The sequence below is a fragment of the Bufo bufo genome, chromosome 1 (genome assembly GCF_905171765.1).
Source record: "Bufo bufo chromosome 1, aBufBuf1.1, whole genome shotgun sequence".
Classification (NCBI taxonomy): Eukaryota; Metazoa; Chordata; class Amphibia; order Anura; family Bufonidae; genus Bufo; species Bufo bufo.
Window position 1 is genome coordinate 347,349,258 of NC_053389.1, and position 22,375 is coordinate 347,371,632.

At 41.6% G+C, this 22,375-nt stretch overlaps 1 protein-coding gene across 1 annotated transcript in view; it reads right to left on the reverse strand.

The window, feature by feature from the left end:
- Window positions 1-22,375, reverse strand: part of LOC121009545 (ankyrin repeat and KH domain-containing protein 1-like) — a 307,110-nt gene that overhangs the window by 46,868 nt on the left and 237,867 nt on the right. Inside the window, exons 22-25 of the mRNA XM_040442755.1 lie at window positions 17,548-17,710; window positions 11,551-11,646; window positions 2,869-2,985; window positions 1,746-1,902 (exon numbers count right to left, since the gene is read on the reverse strand). Coding sequence (XP_040298689.1) covers window positions 1,746-1,902; window positions 2,869-2,985; window positions 11,551-11,646; window positions 17,548-17,710 — 533 coding nt within the window. The remainder of the gene's footprint in view (window positions 1-1,745; window positions 1,903-2,868; window positions 2,986-11,550; window positions 11,647-17,547; window positions 17,711-22,375) is intronic.

The following is a 22,375-nucleotide window of genomic DNA, read 5'->3' on the forward strand; positions in this document are numbered from 1 at the left end:
TCCGTTCCTGTGAGCGCGCGCGCCTGTGTGCGCGCGTTCACAGGAAGTCTCGCGAGATGACGCGTATATGCGTCCAGGCGGAATGAATCAACCACCTCCAGGACGCGTCTGTGCGTACAGCGGTCCGGAGGTGGTTAAAGGGGTTGTTTCCGAAAGTTTTTTTCTTTTAACCAATAATCTATCCTCATGATAGGTCACCAGTATATGATTGGTGGGGGGGTCTCACACCCGAGACCCCTGCCAACCAGCTGTTTGAGAAGGCACCTGCTCTCGCAATAGCTACGTGGCCTTATCTCTGCCCACCAAGCAGCTGCCCCCATTCACTTTCATGGGGCAACAAACAGGATGTCACATGGCCAAGGAAAGCTGGAGAAGGTCTACTACTGAGAGCACCGATGTCATCTTAAAACAACCGATCAGTGATGGTCCCGGGTGTCAGACCCCCACCGAGGAGATACTGATGACCAGATATCAAGAGGATAAGTCATCAGTATATTTATAAAAAATAATAATAATAATAGATATTCGTATATAACGCCAGATTATCTTTATGACACATGACAAACAATCACTCGCAGGCATGGAGAAATAATTAATCATTCAAACTTAGAACATGTTACGGTAGAATACTTTATAGCACCAAGAAAAACAGCAGTCATGGGTCACAAGAATGCCAAGCATCTTCATTCCAGTGCACTAATAGAAAGATTCTAACAAAGGACAGAAACTGGTACAAGGTTGGAAAAATAGGCAAATGTTCCATAAGGTTTAACTAAAAAAGGAGAGGATATACCGTATTTATCGGCGTATAACACGCACTTTTTCCCCCTGAAAATAGGGGGCAAATCATGTATGCGTGTTATACGCCGATATTCATTGCGCTGTATGAGCCGGGAGAGAGGAGGGGCTGGAGTCCGTAACTAGGGGCGGGGCCCGGTGCAGTCACTGTACTCTTACACCGGGCCCCGCCGCTCACCAAAGTATTTATAAACGTGAATCCTTATCCTGTTATTAAGCTGCCCTCTCCCATGTTCCCATGTCCCCCCTGTATCCCCATAGCACTTACTTAAGCTTCAATAGCAGGCAGAGCGGACGGCAGCAGTAACGTCACTCACTGACGTCGAGCGCCTGCTCCGCCCCCTTTATGAATGAAGCAGGCGGAGCAGACGCGCGACGTCAGTGAGTGACGTTACTGCTGCCGTCCGCTCTGCCTGCTATGGAAGCGTGTGAATCGTAAGTGCTGTGGGGATACAGGGGGGACATGGGAACATGGGAGAGGGCAGCTTAATAACAGGATAAGGATTCACGTTTATAAATACTTCGGTGAGCGGCGGGGCCCGGTGTATTGGGGGACACTGTTATGAGGGGGATCTGTGGATGACATATAGCAGTGTCATCCACAGATCCCCCCCATAACAGTTCCATCCACAGATCCCCCCACCCCATAGCAGTACAATTTGAAATGGACACTGTTATGAGGGGGATCTGTGGATGACATATAGCAGTGTCATCCACAGATCCCCCCCATAACAGTTCCATCCACAGATCCCCCCACCCCATAGCAGTACAATTTGAAATTTAATTTTTTTCCTGAAATTTCCCTTAAAATGAAGGGTGCGTGTTATACGCCAGTGCGTGTTATACGCCGATAAATACGGTAGATGAAAAACAGCAGAGGGCTAAATGAATGGTAGAGAAAGATTGCAACTGGAAATGAAGACTGTTGACTGAAAACTAAACCTTACCACTGTGTTCATCTTCAGCATCCAGGTCACATGTCCTGGAAAGTTTACAGTCATCATCTTCAAGTTTCTTTTTCTGCTCTTCCTTCTTTTTCTTTCTTTTTTCTTTTCGTTTCTCTCTTTTAGCTGCAAGAGCTTGTTTGCGACTTTCTTCTCTAGACTATTTAATGGTTTTAAAATAAAGTTTAATGTATATTATATTACATTTTGCACAGCAAAAGATGTATTGAAGTAATTGTAATGTGCATGCCTACAGAACTATTGAATGTGGGTCTCAGGAGATATGGAAGTCTATGGGAATTATTAAATGCAGAACAAGCATTTATCTAGTACCTTTTTGACAACTGAAGTGTGTTTTTGGGTCAATGGTATTTTATTTGAACATTACAGCATGATCTGGGTGTTGCTTTTACCCATCATTTCTAGCATTTTTGTACCCCAGACATCCATTGTTCTCTTTTCTCCGCTTGGGAAAAAAAACCTGCAGTGCCAATATGTGTTGCACTTTCAGGGCTTATGCACACGAATGTGTGCGCCTGTACCATGCATTGGGGACCGCATTTTTTTTTAAAATCAATGCTTTTCATCTTTTTTTTTTACTTTCCTACATAAAAACACAAGGCATTCTCAGTTTGTAGTGCAAAGAATTTTCCTCTGCAGATGCAATACTTGCCAGCAGGCGTAAATTTCCTTCCAATCTGTTCTATCTTCAGTATGGTGGAACATGCAAAACAGCATGCTGAAATATAAATTCTCTGCATATATATATAGTACCCCCTTGTAGAGCAAAAGGCATCAGAGTGAGTGTTGATCTAGCCTTTTTAGATGCAAGGGAATATGACCAATAAAAGACATGTGGAGTGCAAACAAATAGTTTTCTCCACCTGCTTATAATGGAGTGGAAGCAATGGCAGCCATAGTGACCTGGCAGAAGTAGTAATGAAAGCAATCTACGTGTAAGTAATCATAGCTGTAGCGATGAAAACCACCAGTACTGGTGGTACTGGCAATCATATTGGAATGGTCGTACAAACAATGGAGGACACGAGGTGAAATAGATGTAGCAGCAGAATGTAGATCAAACACATTGAGGCAGAAACAATATAAATGACAGTAAACCCTTTACCTTTTCAAGGTCAAGCTCCTTAAGCAGGATACTGGCATTTTTGTTAGCTTCTGCGGCCTGCTGGTCTTTTGCCTTCACTATTGTTTCCATGCACTGATGGCATTTCTTCAACAGATCCTGACACATAGAATGAACAGATTTTACAAGCAGGAAAATGGGAAAAACTGAAACCGGCTTTTAAAATTTCACCCACTAAAGCACAATACTATGAATAACCTGCAGATTCTCTATTGCAGGTTAAAATATTTCCTTTCATATCACTTGAACTATGGTTTTCCCACAGAAGTCAGTGGGGGGAAAAAATAGAACAAGCCCAAAAAATGTGTACAGGGGTTTCTGGACAATTTGCCCCCTTTTGATTTGTACAAATAAAGCCTGAACTGAATTAAAAACGCATGTTATTTATCTAAACCCACATATATTTTTAAAAAATAAACCACTGGCACATTTTAAAAAAGGCCATCCAACACGTTATACTAATTGTAATATTTTGCAAAAAAATAAAAAATTCATAGAAAACTTGTTCAAAATGTGCACTATTCATCCAAGCTACTTACTCACATATCTTTACAAAGTATTCACAACATGAGACCAAAAATCAAAGCAATTCGGATGCTATTACTAGAGATGAGCAAATTTCGACTTATAAAATTTGTTCACACTTTGGTGGTAAAAGGTGAGTTGTGTTATGGATTCTGTTACCGCGGACCATAATGCATTTCTATGACTGAATGCATAACTGAATACCTTTAGAGGCATTCCGTTATTCATTCAGTCATAATAGAAGTCTAAGGGCGGCAAAACTGATCCGTCCCTTTTCCGTTATTCAGGAGAGTCCTCACTTGTATAATGGAAACGTGACGGATCCATTTTGCAGCCCATAGACTTCTATTATGACGGAATACCTCTAAAGGCATTCTGTTATGAATTGCGTTACGGTCCGTGGTAAAGGAATCCATAACGCAATTCACCTTTTACCACCAAACGAAGTATGAACGAATTTCAAAATATGAAATTCGCTCATCTCTAGTTATTACACATTCAAGTCACAGCAGAGGGGAAAATGGCACAAAGTAGGATTAGATTAAAACAAAATATCTTCTCCCATTAGTAACAGAGGTGACAAGAAGAAAGAAATCTTTAAAAATCATCCTGCTGGAATCAATGGAAAGCTGTACAGGAAGAGACAGTACAGTAGCAGGACGCTTATCATCTTTTGGTCATTCATTCGCTTGCAGCTCTCAAACATCCTCTTACAAGGAAGGCTTTTCATCCAGCATCTTGACTTCAAAAGAGTTCTGCTCACCTAATATTACACCTCACCAAATCCAAAAGACCACACACAAAATAAAAATACACTGAACTACATAATACTAAATTAGACAATTTCATGAAACAAATTACCGTGCAAATTCCAGCATAAGTCAATACAAGTTACAAATTCCAGCACAAGTCAGCACCGTGAATGAACTCTCTCACTAGCAGGCTCGGGGTCTGTACTAGCCCCTGAACACAAGCTGCCCCTATAATAATAAATACCTAGCAGTTAATACTTCTAGCTCTAATTCTGCTCCTTTTAATATTAGGCTCGGGCCCATGTAATGGCCATACCTCAATGTATTAACCCCTTAAGGACTCAGCCCTATTTCACCTTAAGGACTTGGCCATTTTTTGCAAATCTGACCAGTGTCACTTTAAGTGCTGATAACTTTAAAACGCTTTGACTTATCCAGGCCATTCTGAGATTGTTTTTTCGTCACATATTGTACTTCATGACACTGCTAAAATTGGGTCAAAAAAGTTAATTTTTTTGCATAAAAAAATACCATATTTACCAAAAATTTTGAAAAATTTGCAAATTTCAAAGTTTCAGTTTCTCTACTTCTGTAATACATAGTAATACCCCCAAAAATTTTGATGACTTTACATTCCCCATATGTCTACTTCATGTTTGTAGCATTTTGGGATTGATATTTTATTTTTTGGGGATGTTATAAGGCTTAGAAGTTTAGAAGCAAATCTTGAAATTTTTCAGAAATTTACAAAAACCAAATTTTTAGGGACCACTACAGGTCTGAAGTCACTTTGCGAGGCTTACATAATAGAAACCGCCCAAAAATGACCCCATTCTATAAACTACACCCCTCAAGGTATTCAAAACTGATTTTACAAGCTTCGTTAACCCTTTAGGTATTGCACAAGAGTTATTGGCAAATGGGGATGAAATTTGAGAATTTCATTTTTTTGCCTAATTTTCCATTTTAACCCATTTTTTCCACTAACAAAGCAAGGGTTAACAGCTAAACAAGACTGTATCTTTATTGCCCTGACTCTGCCGTTTACAGAAACACCCCATATGTGGCCGTAAACTACTGTACGGGCACACAGTAGGGCGTAGAGTGAAACGTGCGCCGTTTGGTTTTTGGAGGGCTGATTTTGCTGGACTGTTTTTTTGACACCATGTCCCATTTGAAGCCCCCTGATGCACCCCTGGAGTAGAAACTCCATAAAAGTGACCCCATCTAAGAAACTACACCCCTCAAGGTATTCAAAACTGATTTTACAAACTTTGTTAACCCTTTAGGTGTTGCACAAGATTTAATGGAAAATAGAGATACAATTTCAAAATTTCACTTTTTTGGCAGATTTTCCATTTTAATATTTTTTTTCCAGTAACAAAGCAAGGGTTAACAGCCAAACAAAACTCATTATTTATGGCCCTTATTCTGTAGTTTACAGAAACACCCCATATGTGGTCGTAAACCGCTTTACGGGCACACGGCAGGGCGCAGAAGGAAAGGAATGCCATACGGTTTTTGGAAGGCAGGTTTTGCTGGACTGGTTTTTTTGACACCATGTCCCATTTGAAGCCCCCCTGATGCACCCCTAGAGTAGAAACTCCAAAAAAGTGACCCCATTTTAGAAAGTACGGAATAAGGTGGCAGCTTTGTTGGTACTAGTTTAGGGTACATATGATTTTTGGTTGCTCTATATTACACTTTTTGTGCGGCAAGGTAACAAGAAATAGCACGTTTGGCACGTTTTTTTTTTTTTTTGTTATTTACAACATTCATCTGACAGGTTAGATCATGTGGTAATTTTATAGAGCAGGTTGTCACGGACGCGGTGATACCTAATATGTATACCTTTTTTTTATTTATGTAAGTTTTATACAATAACTTCATTTTTAAAACCAAAAAAAGTTTTAGTGTCTCCATAGTCTAAGAGCCATAGTTTTTTCAGTTTTTGGGCGATTATCTTGAGTAGGGTCTCATTTTTTGCGGGATGAGATGACGGTTTAATTGGCACTATTTTGGGGTGCATATGACTTTTTGATCGCTTGTTATTACACTTTTTGTGACGTAAGATGACAAAAAATGGCTTTTTTTACACCGTTTTTATTTTTTATGGTGGTCACCTGAGGGGTTAGATCATGTGATATTCTTATAGAGCCGGTCGATACGGACGCGGCGATACCTAATATGTATACTTTATTTTTATTTATGTAAGTTTTACACAATGATTTCATTTTTGAAACAAAAAAAATCATGTTTTAGTGTTTCTTTAGTCTGAGAGCCATAGTTTTTTCAGTTTTTGGGCGATTATCTTGGGTAAGGTATGATTTTTGCGGGATGAGATGACGGTTTGATTGGTACTATTTTGGCGTACATGTGACTTTTTTGATCACTTTTATTACCTTTTTTGGGAAGTAAGGTGGGCAAAATTTCAATTTTCTCATAGTTTTTATTTTTTTATTTTTATGGTGTTCACCGTGCGGGGAAAGTAACATGACCGTTTTATAGATCAGGTCGTTACGGACGCGGCGATACCCAATATGTGTAGTGTATTTTATTTTTATTCAGTGATGAATGTTTTTTTTTTTATCTTAACTTTTTTAACTTTTTTTTTGACCCAGACCCACTTGGTTCTGGAAGATCCAGTGGGTCTGATGTCTGTATAATACAGTACAGTACAATATATATTGTTCTATACTGTATTTTACTTACACTGAACAGATCTATGCTTTCAGCACAGATCTGTTCAGCACCATGGACAGCAGGACGCCTGAGCAGGCGTCCTGTTGCCATGGGAACCCTCCCCGTCTGCTCAGAACTTCGCAGACGGGGAAGGGTAAGCACAGGGCTGAGGGGGGCTCTCTCCCTCTCCATCGGGGGGCTGCAAAGGCACAGCAGCCCCCCGATGGAGAGGGAGGGAGCTCCCTGACCGACGACAGTTAACTTTTTCCATACAGCGGTCCGTACGGACCGCGGTATGGAAAGGGTTAAACGGCTGACATCTGCACAGATGTCAGCCGTTTATACCAGGGTGCCAGCAATGTGCTGGCACCCTGGTATAACCACTAGAAGCCAACGATCATTCATGGGGAGGCGGGCGGGGGATCGCGATCCCGCCTGCCGCACCGCCCGCCTCCCGCACCGCCCCCACCGCATGCGACACCCCCCCCGCACCACCCGCCGGCATAAAATCGTGCAGGGGTGCAGGGGGGGGGTGAAAAATATTGATTATAGGCACTCAAAAGTTTCTGATCCCCGCGGTCAGGGACCGCGGGCATCAGAAACTGCAAAAAGCGCAGCAAACCGCAGGTCTGAATTGACCTGCGGTTTGCTGCGATCGCCGACACGGGGGGGTCACATGACCCCCCCTGGCGTTGTCACAGGATGCCGGCTGAAGGATTTCAGCCGAAATCCCGTTCCGTTTAACCCCTCGGGCGCCGGAATACTGAGTTCAAGTTAGGACGTACCGGTACGCCCTGAGTCCTTAAGGACTCGGGAAATAGGGCGTACCGATACGCCCTGCGTCCTTAAGGGGTTAAATAAAGTATTCTGAAAAGAAAAAACCTCTCCTTTAATAATATACCTATCAGGTGCAGTCCTACAGAGGCATAAGAGTGCTCAAACAAAGAGTATGTATATCAAACAAGGAAAAAGGAACAAAATTCAGCTGGATAAAGAGGTACAGACCCAGCGCTTGGGAGGGTAAACAGCCCCCGACGTACATTTTGCCTTGCTTCCTCTTCCCCCACGACCTCCAAGAGGAAGCAAGGCAAAACGAATGTGTGTGTTGGGGTGTAGGGAGAGAGATCATTCACGGTGCTGACTAGAACTGCAATTTGTTCCATGAAATTATTTTATGTCTAATTTTGTATTATGTACTAAAGTATTTGTATTTTGTGTGTGGTCTTTTGGATTTGGTGAGGTGTACATGGTTGCCACACTTTATTATGTGTGTCTGTTGGGTTGTCACCTAATATTAGTGAATACAGTAGCAGCTTTGCTAATGGCACCCAGCTCCATTCCTTAAAGGGGTTGCGTCACTAATATAATTGCATCCCACTCAACAGATCTAGCTATTGCACTGTATCTCTTTTCCCAAGTAACATTTTATTTTTTTAAACTGCCTTATTCCAAAGTTATTATCCCATCATTGCGTCCTGTGGCAAATCTATTTTGATATTCAGTTGCTGTAGGTTACGTCCTGAATTGCAGCCTTGTAATTTAGAAAATGTTGATATCAGGACACATCTCACTGCCCTAAGGCATAATAATAATAATAATAAAAAAAAAAATCCATGATAGAATGGGAGCTAAAGTAATTGATGAAATTATAACAAACTTAAAGTAAACTTTTGCATACATTTTTGTTAACATTTCCCTAATGCCCTAATAGTTTTTGGAATACAATTTATTAATTTTTTTGTATTTTTAATACACTTTTCCCTCCCTAAAGCGCACGTTTAGCTGTACACTTAAAATCTACTTTTCTGTAAACCGCTGACTTCTCAGCGGAGTAAGGACTACACATTTAATCAATGGGGCTGCAGGGTAGGAAGTACGGGCAGGAGCGCACATTTCTGCTCCTGCCTGTGGCCCCCGAAGGTTTACCAAATTCTGGCATAGCACATGGGTACCCTGTAACCATGTTCTATGCCAGGATTAGCTAAGTGGAGCGGGCTCCTGCTTCTGCCCACTTCGCTAAGCTAAGAGTCCGGCATATCAGCTCTTAGCTTAGCGAAGCAGGAGCCGCTCTGCTCAGCTAATCCTGCCATACTCCATGCGCTGTGGCCCCATTGATAAAATGTGTACTCCATACACTGGTGAGAAGTCAGCGGTGTACTGAATAGTAGATTTTAAGTGCACTGCAAAACGTGTGCTTTAGCGAGGCAAAAGTGTATTAAAAATACAAAATACATAAAGTAGATTACAAAAACTGTTACTAGGGCATTAGGAACAAAAATTTATAGAAAAGTTTAGTTACTCTTTAAACTATGGCAATTGTTTAAAGTCTTTGGCAGTGAAGGAGTTTGATAGCAAAAACGTGATATCTCTCCTACACAAAAGTTGGGGCATTGCAATTCTATTAGATTCTAAAGATGCGGGTGCGTTGCGGGAACATGCGTGACTTTTGTGCACGAGTGCAAAACATTGTGAGAAAATCGGCATGTTTGGTACCCAAACCCGAACTTCTTCACAGAAGTTCGGGTTTGGGTTCGATGTTGTGTAGACTATTATTTTCCCTTATGACATGGTTATAAGGGAAAATAATAGCATTCTGAATACAGAATGCATAGTACAATAGGGCTGGAGGGGTTAAAAAATATATATATTTAACTCGCCTTAATCCACTTGCTCGCGCAGCCCCGGCTTCTCTTCTGTCTTCTTTGAAGAATAGGACCTTTGATGACTTCACTGCTCTCATCGCATGGTCCATCACATGATCCATCACCATGGTGATGGATCATGTGATGGACCATGTGAAGAACACAGTGACGTCATCAAAGGTCTTTTCGCTGTGCACAGCAAAGATGAAGACAGAAGAGAAGCCAGGCTGCGCGAGCAAGTGGATTAAGGGGAGTTAAATTTTTATATATTTTTTTTAAACCCCTCCAACCCTATTGAATGCTATTATTTTCCCTTATAACCATGTTATAAGGGAAAAAAATAATGATCGTGTCTCCATACCGATCGTCTCCTAGCAACCGTGCGTGAAAATCGCACCGCTTCCGCACTTGCTTGCGATTTTCACGCAGCCCCATTCACTTCTATGGGGCCTGCGTTGAGTGAAAAACACTGAACATAGAACATGCTGCGATTTTCATGCAACGCACAAGTGATGCGTGAAAACCAACGCTCAAGTGTAAAATTGGGAAAGGGGGTGATTTATACTTAATATATATATTTTTTTTACTTAGAAAAAAACAAAAAAACTTTAATAACTATTAGCCCCCTTAGGGGCTAGAACCTGGGATCTTTTCATCCCTTGTCCTATACACCCTAATAGAGCTCTATTAGGGTAAATAGGACTTTTCCCAGGGCAGCAGGAAGAGTGTATAGTACACACAGCAACAGGGAGCTGACCACGGCAGCTAGGGCTTCAGTAGCGCCCAGGCTGCCATGGTAACTGATCGGAGCCCCAGGATTACACTGCTGGGGATCAGAAGCTGCCACTGCACCACCAATGAATGAAAAGGAGGGGAAGGGACCCTGTGGCCACTGCCACCAATAATTATAATACTGGGGGGAGGGCACACTGCGCCACCAATGTTTTTAGTACTGGAGGAAGCGCGCACTGCTCCACCAATGAAGATGAGTAACTTTTTAATACAAATACAGGAGGCAGGTGCCGGCGACAATCACATAGCTGGCACCCGACCTCTATGACAGGGCTCTGTGATCCGTGGCAGTTAACCCCTCAGGTGCCGCACCTGAGGTGTTAACTTCTGCATATTGCAGCGCCCTGTAATAGAGGTCAGGTGCCAGCTATGTGATTCTGCCGCCGGCACCCGCCTCCTCTATTTTTATTAATGGGCGAGTTATCATCATTGGTGGCGCAGTGACCATAGCACCACTTTTTTTTAACTGCATTCAATAGTAATTAATAGAAACAATATACACTGCTCAAAAAAAATAAAAAACATTTATCACAATGTAACTCCAAGTTAATCACACTTCTGTGAAATCAACCTGTCCAGTTATAAAGCAACACTGATTGTGAATCAATTTCTCCTGCTGTTGTGCAAATTGAACAGAAAACCGGTACAAATGATACACAATTTGCAAGACAACCCCTATAAAAGGAGTGGTTCAGCAGTTAGTGACCACAGACCATCTCTCTGTTTTCATCCTTTTTGGCTGTTTTGGTCACTTTTGCATTTCATCATTGGTCTCACCCCTAGATGTAGCATTGCAATTCTCAGTAAAGCATGTGTGGCACACTACTGCTATATGTAGTGTGCCTCAGCAATTTGTGGTACAATGCAAGTACTACCAGCAGACACAAATTTCCAAGTAATAGCATTAATAGGGTGCTGGCACACAGTACAGTTGTGGGATGCATTTAGACAATTTCTGCTATGCAAAACACCAGTGTTTTTAGGCTAAACTGGCTAAATTCTATAACCGCATTGTGAATGCGTGTTTGTTGATGCACTAACTGGACACAGTCAACTGGGCTGTGTGTCGGCACCATAAAGTGTTCAACCTTAGGGTTAGTCTACTAAACTGAGGCGCAGACGGCCATAACCACTTTTTGTTTAACAATGCTGCTTAACTAGCAGCTCTATTCCGCATATATGAAAAACAATACAGGTAATGATTAGAAAACAAAGTTCAAACACTAAGTTAACAATCACTGATTCCTAAAGTGTATCACTGAAATACTTACCTTATCAGTTATTGTTGCAATGTATCTCATACACTCAATATCTGATGGAAACTGATTCACTTCCTTTACCAGGAACTGTACAACTTTTAGATGACCCTTTAAAAGATGGGGGAAGGGGGGGAAAGGAAAACTGTAAATAATCATGAAATTCTCAGTGTACTCCTGAGGGCAGACATGGTACACATTTTGACCTTAAACTACAATTAAAAAAAAAAAAAAAAAACATTGTTGGAATCAAATAAATTTTTTGTGTGTGAACGTAATGATCTAAGTGATTCTAATACTAAAGTGAAAGGATACGTTTATTTGGGAAAACTGTACAACTGAAAAAAGGCTATATTATCCTTTGGGCTGCCTCTAGCATGGAAACAAGATGAGATACAGTTGGGCATGTAGGCATATATATTTTGTATGAAACCCTGCTGCACATTTCCCATAGATATTGCAGCTCGGCCTGTAGATCCTGCACAATCATAGGCTGCTGAAGCTGATGTCCCAGCTGACCCGATTTTCAAAATTTTCAATCTGGTGGTGACATTCCTGGGAACCTCTTGCTGTGTGTGGGCGAGCATTATCCTGCTGAAAAATGCCAGCTAGAAGCCCTGCCATGAAAGGCAACACATGACCTGCACATTTCTCAGAGCTCATAATATCTTTCAAACCACTACTAGGGGTCGTATGTAATGGCACCCCAGATACGGTTACAGTCCGTTTAATAATCCAGGTTTCTTGTTCACAACACCACTGCAAATGAAGATGACCGTGACTGGCTAGGAATGACACAAGACCAAAAGTCATTTTGTTAAGTGCCTGGAAATGGTCCTGGCAGAGACAGGGGTATGTATTCAATGTGCCACCTGCTTCTGGATGGTGGACAACGAAACCGTGAGAGCTGCTCAGCATTGTCAACATATCAAATGATTCTTTCTACTGGTGGTCCGTCAGGGCTGTCTGGACCCTGTATGCTGTGTGTACATGCCCTCACACAACCACTTCTCCCAACACTTCGTAACAGCTAGGTCAGAAGGGCGTAGAAAATAGATGGTGGGGAATTCATTGAAATGACCATCCAATGATGTGACCTCTCTCAAAGTATCAAACTGAGCAATTATCTCTGTCCAAGAGGTACACTACCCAAAAGTAGCCTATGAGAGCTACTTCTTTAAGGCAATGGGTGATGGAGATTTAAGTCCTTGCAGCAAGATTCAGTGTGTAATCAGACGTGTATTAATTTATATATTTACATAACTGCATGGTAAGTTTTGAAGTAATCTGACATTGTCTGGTTGTGTTCTTTGAGTGTATATGAGTGTATAATTGAGGGGCTCTTTCTATTTTACGGGTTTATGTATGTATCTAGTAAACCTTTAGTTGAGATGTCTCTATGCATAAGGTTAACCATCGCATACGCCACTCATTGCACACATGACTTGGATGTGACTGGAAGGTGTTACTCAGCTTACCAAGCCCTTAACCCTTAGGATAACAAAGGTTTTTTTATTTTCATTTTTCTTCCCCCTTTTCCTTGAGCCATAACTTTTTTATTTTTCTATTCACAAAGCCCTATGAGGGCTTATTTTTTGCAGGACAACTTGTACTTTCTAATGACACCATTTAATATTGCATACAATATACAATGGGAACAGAAAAAAATTCCAAATGGGGTGGAATTGTAAAAAAAGCAGCAATTCCTCCACCATTTTACGGGTTTTGTCCCTACCGTGTTCCCTTTGCTGCAAAACTGACCTGTGCCCTCCATTCTCTGGGTCAGTAGGATTACAACGATAACACATATGTATAGGTTTTTTATGTCTAAATAGTGTAAACATAAATTTAAACTTTGAAGATATTTTTTTTTTATATTACCATATTCTGAACACCATAACTTTTTTTTATAGTTATATTAAATGAGCTTTTGTGGGATGATCTGTAGTTTTTATTGATACTATTTTGGAGTGTGTGGCTTTTTAGTCACATTTTATTACATTTTTTGGGTTAAGAGAAGTGATGAAAAAAATCAAAAAAATCTGCCATTTTGACCCTTACGGCATTCACCGTATTTGAAAAATATTTTTATATTTTAATAGTACGGGCGTTTTCGGATGCGATGATGCCCATGTTTATATTTTTTGTTATTTATGTATTTATTTATTTTTATTCTAGGGAAAGGGGGGGATTTAAACATCTTTTTATTGTTTCATAGCTTGTGTTTGAGGCTACAAAATGCTATATTTTTTTTTTTATTCTATATCAATATGTTTATCATATATATCCATAGTGGTACAGAATTGCTAATTTCTTATGTTGGCCTGCCACCTGCTGGCCAAAATAAGAATTGCAGCATCAATACCCTGGGTCTCTTCAGAAAGACCCAGCATATTGAAGTCAATTACTGGCATATTCATTGGCCGCTGAAGATACCGGTAAGAAGCCCGGATCGTGACATTTAGGTCTACTTTTTGTTTTAGCTGGGATAACTACTGGTATAAAGTACTAGCCCAATACAGACTATGTGAAAGTATCAAAGCAGCAAGATCAATGTTCTCCTATGTGCCTTTTTCCTCTGATCATGGTTTTTAACATGTCCAGCTAATGTTCTATTGGCCCATTTCATTTTGTAATTGCATACAGTCCACAGAGACTTTATGCTATGATTAAGTACATACCTATCCAAAATGCATAAACGGTTGGGACTTATCATACCTATTGCTTTTTATGGATTTCAATTAATTATTGATTTTTAGAAGATAGGATCTATTTTTCTGCTTTGTACGGTTGTGCATGCCAAGTCAGGCGTTGGATCCTGATACTTCATAATATCAGCAGCCATGCCTACGATACACAGACCAGTGACCCATACACTCCTTATGTCTCCATGTCAAAGTAATCTTAATCTATGAGATCCTGGTGTCTGATTGCACGTTTTTTGGCCATATACACTGCCTGTCACCACCAAAAAAAAAAGATCTTGCATTGATGATGGTAGAGTCTGACTGCTGTGCAAAACCTTCTCCAGCACATCCCAAAGATTCTCAATAGAGTTAAGGTCTGGATTCTGTGGTGGCCAATCCATGTGTGAAAATTATGTCTCATGCTCCCTGAACCACTCTTTCACAATCTGAGCCTGATTAATTCTGGCATTGTCATCTTGAAATATGCCCGTGCCATCAGGGAAGAAAAAAAATCCATTGATGGAATAACCTGGTCATTCAGTATGTTCAGCTGACCTCATTCTTGGAGCACATACTGTTGCTGAACCTAGACCTGACCAACTGCAGCAACCCCAGATCACAGTACTGCCCCATAGGCTTGTACAGTAGGCACTAGGGATGATGGGTGCATCGCTTCATCTGCCTCTCTTATTACCCTGATGCGCCCATCACTCTGGAACAGGGTAAATATGGATTCATCAGACCACATGACCTTCTTCGATTGCTCCAGAGTCCAATCGTTATGCTCCCTAGAAAACTCAAGCCTTTTTTTCTGGTTTGCCTCACTGATTAGTGGTTTTCTTACGGCTACACAGCTGTTCAGGCCCAATCCCTTGAGTTCCCTTCACATTGTGCATGTGGAAATGCTCTTACTTTCACTATTAAACATAGCCCTGAGTTCTACTGTTTTCTTCGATTTGATTTCACCAAACGTTTAAGTGATCGCCCATTCAGGATTTTTCCCCGCCACATTTCTTCTTTGAATATGATGGGTCCCCACTATCCTTCCAGTTTTTAATAATGCGTTGGACAGTTCTTAACCCAATTTTAGTAGTTTCTGCAATCTCCTTAGATGTTTTTTCTGCTTGATGCATGCCAATGATTTGACCCTTCTTAAACAGACTAACATCTTTTCCACGACCACGAGATGTGTATTTCGACATGGTTGTTTAAGAAATGAGAAGCAACTCATTGCACCAGTTGGGGTTAAATAACTTATTGCCAGCTGAAAGATAATCGCCCATGCAGTAATTAATTATCCAATAGGAGGCTCATAACTATTTGCTTAGTTAAATCCAGGTGGCGACTTTTTTTGGACAGGCAGTGTATATAGCAGATTTCCTAACTGCTTACCATTCTTGCTCTGCTAACTGGAGCAGCACCTGATGGAGTCATAAATCTTTTCACCTTGAGGAAGGTACCAACTGTAGAAACTCTTGTGAGCACTTAGTGAGTGAAGAGACACAAAGGGTGGGTTCACATCACGTTTTTGTTTAATGTGCACCAAAAATCTTAAAACGTTAATTGATGCTTCAGACAGATGCCATAAAGTGGCATCTGTTCACCATGAAATTCCATTTACTGGACTTTGCAGGATGGAAAAACATGGTACACTACGCTTTCCCACCCTGCACAAAAAAAACCCCCAAAAAAACACTAACATTTAACACTTTTTTGGGTACATTAAACGTATGTCAAAAAAAGTGATGTGAACCACCCTAAGCTGAACTGCTGCCTCACAACACCTGTAAACTTTAAATGAAATCTGCCTTGTGACCAGCCGATTTCCATGAGTATGGCTTTTAAAACCCTGATGATCTGCTGTTTTGGCAGGGAAGAGCCCAAACACTAGGGCAATCATGGTCCAACTGGGCAAATAGACACTGGTTGCTATCCTCTGATGCCCTTTAACAAATATTTTAATACCTGCAGCGCACACAAAAAAAAAAAGCACATCTGCAATACCCAGTCCCCATAGCTCTGTGTGCTTTTATTGTGTAAAAAAAACTATTTGATACATATGCAAATTTACCTGAGATGAGTCCTGTATGTGAGATGAGTCAGGGACAGGACTCATCTCAGGTTAATTTGCATATGTATCAAATCGGTTTTTTTTTTTGACACAATAAAAGCACACAGAGCTATGGGGACTGGATATTGCGGATGTGCTAGCGGCCATCTAGCAACCCATGTCCTCAGCTCTATACACAAAATCCCAGGGACAGGTTCCCTTTAATACAAAATACTCACAAAAATGTGGATTAAGGGGTTAAAAAAACAAAAACACTCACCTTATCCAATTGATCGCGCAGCTGGCATAGTCTTCTTGCTTTTTCTTTCAGGACCTGCAAAAGGACCTTCGACATAATCGCAATCACTACGTGGTGAGCGCGGTGACGTCAGCACAGGTCCTGCTGAATGAAGATAGAAATCTTTATCTTCATTCAGCAGGACCTGCGCTGACGTCACCACGCTCACCACGTGGTGAGTGCGATTACGTCAAAGGTCCTTTTGCAGGTCCTGAAAGAAGCAACAAGACTATGCCAACTGCGCGATCAATTGGATGAGGGGAGTTTTTTTTTAACCCCTTAATCCACATTTTTGTGAGCATTCTGTATTAAGAATGCTATTATTTTCCCTTATAACCATGTTATAAAGGGAAAATAATAAAATGAATAGGCCATGTAACCCAAACCCGAACTTCAGTGAAGAAGTCCGGGTTCGGGTCAGGGTACCACATTCAGTTTTTTCTCACGCACATGCAAAACGCATTGCACTCACGCGGAAAAAAAACGGAACATCGGAACACAATCGCAGTCAAAACTGACTGCAATTGCGAGCCTACTCGTGCGCGTTTCCCGCAATGCACACGCGACGCATAAAGAGCAAATCATGAACGCACGTGTGAAAGAGGCCTCATTATTCTTACCCAAGGGGGCCTCATTATGTGCACTGTCCAATATGTGGAGTCTCTACAATATGGCTTCAAAAAGGACTGATGAGCTGTATTGATTTTCAAAAATAAATCTTCATTAGTATTTTGGAAAACTTTTGCTAGCTGATACTAGGAAATGAATTTAAAAATGCAGTTTTGCAATGTAATAAATGAGTTTGCATTTTACCCTTCAAATATGTGGAGAACCTACAACCTAAAAAACACACACACACACACAAACAAAAAAACTAAAGTGAAGCTCCAACCCATCCACCTACAAAAAAATAAATGGAAACCTTGCCGTCTGTTACCATCACTTGAAACACATCTCAGCATTAAAAATAATGTTACCTTCCGAAACGCTGACAGTAAAGGAGTTATTTTACGATTGTCAGCAGCGTCAACATCACCGCCAGCATGTACAAGTAGTTGAACTATGTCAAAATGGCCCCCATTAGCTGCTAGCCACATAGGTGTGTTCCCCTTCTTATTTTTCACATCAATATGGGCACCCCTGAAACAAAGAAAGGGAAAATGTTAACAATTGGTACTGCTATCTAGCGCTGTACTTGGCTATCTCCAGAACGCCCATAGAAATGAACGAAGCAGCAGTGCATATTTCTGACCAGCCGATCTGTCTAATTCAGGGGGCTCCATGAGGTATAGGGCACCCGTTCTCGTGATCGTGGGGGTCCCAGCAGTAGGACTCTCACCAATCTATTAGTAGGATGGGGAAAGTTAGCCCCTGTGGTCGGTGGCTAACTTTCTGTAACCAGAATACCTATAAGTAAAGATGGCCACACATTAGCTTAACCACCTCAGCCCCCAGTGCTTAAACACCCTGAAAGACCAGGCCACTTTTTACACTTCTGACCTACACTACTTTCACCGTTTATTGCTCGGTCATGCAACTTACCACCCAAATGAATTTTACCTCCTTTTCTTCTCACTAATAGAGCTTTCATTTGGTGGTATTTCTTTGCTGCTGACATTTTTACTTTTTTTGTTATTAATCGAAATTTAACGATTTTTTTGCAAAAAAATGACATTTTTCACTTTCAGGTGTAAAATTTTGCAAAAAAAACGACATCCATATAGAAATTTTGCTCTAAATTTATAGTTCTACATGTCTTTGATAAAAAAAAAATGTTTGGGTAAAAAAAAAATGGTTTGGGTAAAAGTTATAGCGTTTACAAACTATGGTACAAAAATGTGAATTTCCGCTTTTTGAAGCAGCTCTGACTTTCTGAGCACCTGTCATGTTTCCTGAGGTTCTACAATGCCCAGACAGTACAAACACCCCACAAATGACCCCATTTCTGAAAGTAGACACCCTAAGGTATTCACTGATGGGCATAGTGAGTTCATAGAACTTTTTATTTTTTGTCACAAGTTAGCGGAAAATGATGATTTTTTTTTTTTTTTTTTTCTTACAAAGTCTCATATTCCACTAACTTGTGACAAAAAATAAAAAGTTCTATGAACTCACTATGCCCATCAGCGAATACCTTGGGGTCTCTTCTTTCCAAAATGGGGTCACTTGTGGGGTAGTTATACTGCCCTGGCATTCTAGGGGCCCAAATGTGTGGTAAGGAGTTTGAAATCAAATTCTGTAAAAATTGACCTGTGAAATCCGAAAGGTGCTCTTTGGAATATGGGCCCCTTTGCCCACCTAGGCTGCAAAAAAGTGTCACACATCTGGTATCTCCGTACTCAGGAGAAGGTGGGGAATGTGTTTTGGGGTGTCATTTTATATATACCCATGCTGGGTGAGAGAAATATCTTGGCAAAAGACAACTTTTCCCATTTTTTTATACAAAGTTGGCATTTGACCAAGATATTTATCTCACCCAGCATGAGTATATGTAAAAAGACACCCCAAAACACATTCCTCAACTTCTCCTGAGTACGGAGATACCAGATGTGTGACACTTTTTTGCAGCCTAGGTGGGCAAAGGGGCCCATATTCCAAAGAGCACCTTTCGGATTTCACAGGTCAATTTTTACAGAATTTGATTTCAAACTCCTTACCACACATTTGGGCCCCTAGAATGCCAGGGCAGTATAACTACCCCACAAGTGACCCCATTTTGGAAAGAAGAGACCCCAAGGTATTCGCTGATGGGCATAGTGAGTTCATGGAAGTTTTTATTTTTTGTCACAAGTTAGTGGAATATGAGACTTTGTATGAAAAAAAAAAAAAAAAAAAAAAATCATCATTTTCCACTAACTTGTGACAAAAAATAAAAAATTCTAGGAACTAACCATGCCCCTCACGGAATACCTTGGGGTGTCTTCTTTCCAAAATGGGGTCACTTGTGGGGTAGTTATACTGCCCTGGCATTCTAGGGGCCCAAATGTGTGGTAAGGAGTTTGAAATCAAATTCAGTAAAAAATGACCTGTGAAATCCGAAAGGTGCTCTTTGGAATGTGGGCAAAAAAGTGTCACACATCTGGTATCTCCGTACTCAGGAGAAGGTGGGGAATGTGTTTTGGGGTGTCATTTTACATATACCCATGCTGGGTGAGAGAAATATCTTGGCAAAGACAACTTTTCCCATTTTTTTTATACAAAGTTTGCATTTGACCAAGATATTTATCTCACCCAGCATGGGTATATGTAAAAAGACACCCCAAAACACATTCCTCAACTTCTCCTGAGTACGGAGATACCAGATGTGTGACACTTTTTTGCAGCCTAGGTGGGCAAAGGGGCCCAAATTCCTTTTAGCAGGGCATTTTTAGACATTTGGATACCAGACTTCTTCTCACGCTTTGGGGCCCCTAAAATGCCAGGGCAGTATAAATACCCCACATGTGACCCCATTTTGGAAAGAAGACACCCCAAGGTATTCAATGAGGGGCATGGCGAGTTCATTGAAAAAAAAAAATTTTGGCACAAGTTAGCGGAAATTGATTTTTTTGATTTTGTTCTCACAAAGTCTCCCTTTCCGCTAACTTGGGACAAAAATTTCAATCTTTCATGGACTCAATATGCCCCTCAGCGAATACCTTGGGGTGTCTTCTTTCCAAAATGGTGTTATTTGTGGGGTGTTTGTACTGCCCTGGCATTTGAGGGTCTCCGCAATCATTACATGTATGCCCAGCATTAGGAGTTTCTGCTATTCTCCTTATATTGAGCATACGGGTAATGAGATTTTTTTTTTCCGTTCAGCCTCTGGGCTGAAAGAAAAAAATGAACGGCACAGATTTCTTCATTCGCATCGATCAATGTGGATGAAAAAATCTCGGCCAAAAAAAGAAAAAAAGGAGGGGAAAGGCGTCTGCCAGGACATAGGAGCTCCGCCCAACATCCATACCCACTTCAGCTCGTATGCCCTGGCAAACCAGATTTCTCCATTCACATCAATCGATGTGGATGAATAAATCATTGCCGGGATTTTTTTTTTTATATATACAAAGTGTTTGCCAAAGTATATGAACACCGCCACCTCCTCAGCTCATATGCCTTGGCAAACATATCTTTTACTGCAGAGGAGAAATCTCGTCTTGCAGCGCCGCATACACCGACTTGCGTGTAATCTGACAGCAGCGCAATGCTTCTGTCCGAATGCACATCAGTGCTGCAGCTGGTCGATCGGATGGTCCACCTGGAAGGTAAAAAAAACAAAACAAAAAAGAAAAAACCAGGCCGCAAAGCAATAACTTTATTAACTTTAGAACAGAACATATTAACTTTTTTAAACTTTTTTAACTTTTTTACTTACCGGTAATTTTTTTTTTGTTTTGTTTTTTTTACCTTTATAGAACAAACCTCTCCTTCCCCATGGGACAATGTGCAAAGCGCAAATCGCCCAAAGATGTGGCGAAGTACGTTATGCACTTTATCCCAGGTGAAAGGAGAGGTTTGCAGCAGCTGTGAGAGAAAGGGCCCTAATAGCCCTGTGTGCCTGTCCTGGTGAGATGTGATCCCTATGCTAGGTGTACCTGTGTGTGGTACTTCCGGAAACACTCTCCTAAGCATAGGGCAGGGTGGTCCGGACAGTCAGGACAGAAATAGCGGGTGTCACGCCTTATTCCACTCCTGCTACAGACACGACATTTTTTTCGGGGTGGCGGTTGGGTTGAGGTACCAGCAACGACACTGGGGAAATGTCGCTCGTGTAGACGGCTAACTACACTGGTGGATGGGGCCACGGAACCTCCTGGGTAAAGGAGGTTCTCGATGATCTCTTCCTGGAATTTGAGGAAGGATCGTGTTCTCCCAGCCTTACTGTAGAGAACAAAACTATTGTAGAGCGCCAATTGAATTAAATATACAGACACCTTCTTATACCAGCGTCTGGTTCTGCGGGAAACTAAATAGGGAGCCAACATCTGGTCATTGAAGTCCACCCCTCCCATGAGCGCATTATAGTCGTGGACTGAGAGGGGCTTTTCAATGACACGGGTTGCCCTTTGAATTTGTATTGTCGTGTCTGCGTGAATGGAGGAGAGCATGTAAACGTCACGCTTGTCTCTCCATTTCACCGCGAGCAGTTCTTCGTTACACAAGGCAGCCCTCTCCCCCCTTGCAAGACGGGTGGTTACAAGCCGTTGGGGGAAGCCCACGCGACTAGTTCGCGCGGTGCCACAGGCGCAAATCCGTTCTAGAAACAAATGCCTAAAGAGGGCCACACTTGTGTAAAAATTGTCCACATAAAGATGGTACCCCTTGCCGAATAAGGGTGACACCAAGTCCCAGACTGTCTTCCCACTGCTCCCCAGGTAGTCAGGGCAACCGACCGGCTCCAGGGTCTGATCTTTTCCCTCATAGATCCGAAATTTGTGGGTATAGCCTGTGGCCCTTTCACAGAGCTTATACAATTTGACCCCATACCGGGCACGCTTGCTTGGGATGTACTGTTTGAAGCCAAGGCGCCCGGTAAAATGTATTAGGGACTCGTCTACGCAGATGTTTTGCTCAGGGGTATACAAATCTGCAAATTTCTGGTTGAAATGGTCTATGAGGGGCCGAATTTTGTGGAGCCGGTCAAAAGCTGGGTGGCCTCTGGGACGGGAGGTGGTGTTGTCGCTAAAGTGCAGGAAACGCAGGATGGCCTCAAATCGTGTCCTGGACATAGCAGCAGAGAACATGGGCATGTGATGAATTGGGTGCGTTGACCAATATGACCGCAATTCATGCTTTTTTGTCAGGCCCATGTTGAGGAGAAGGCCC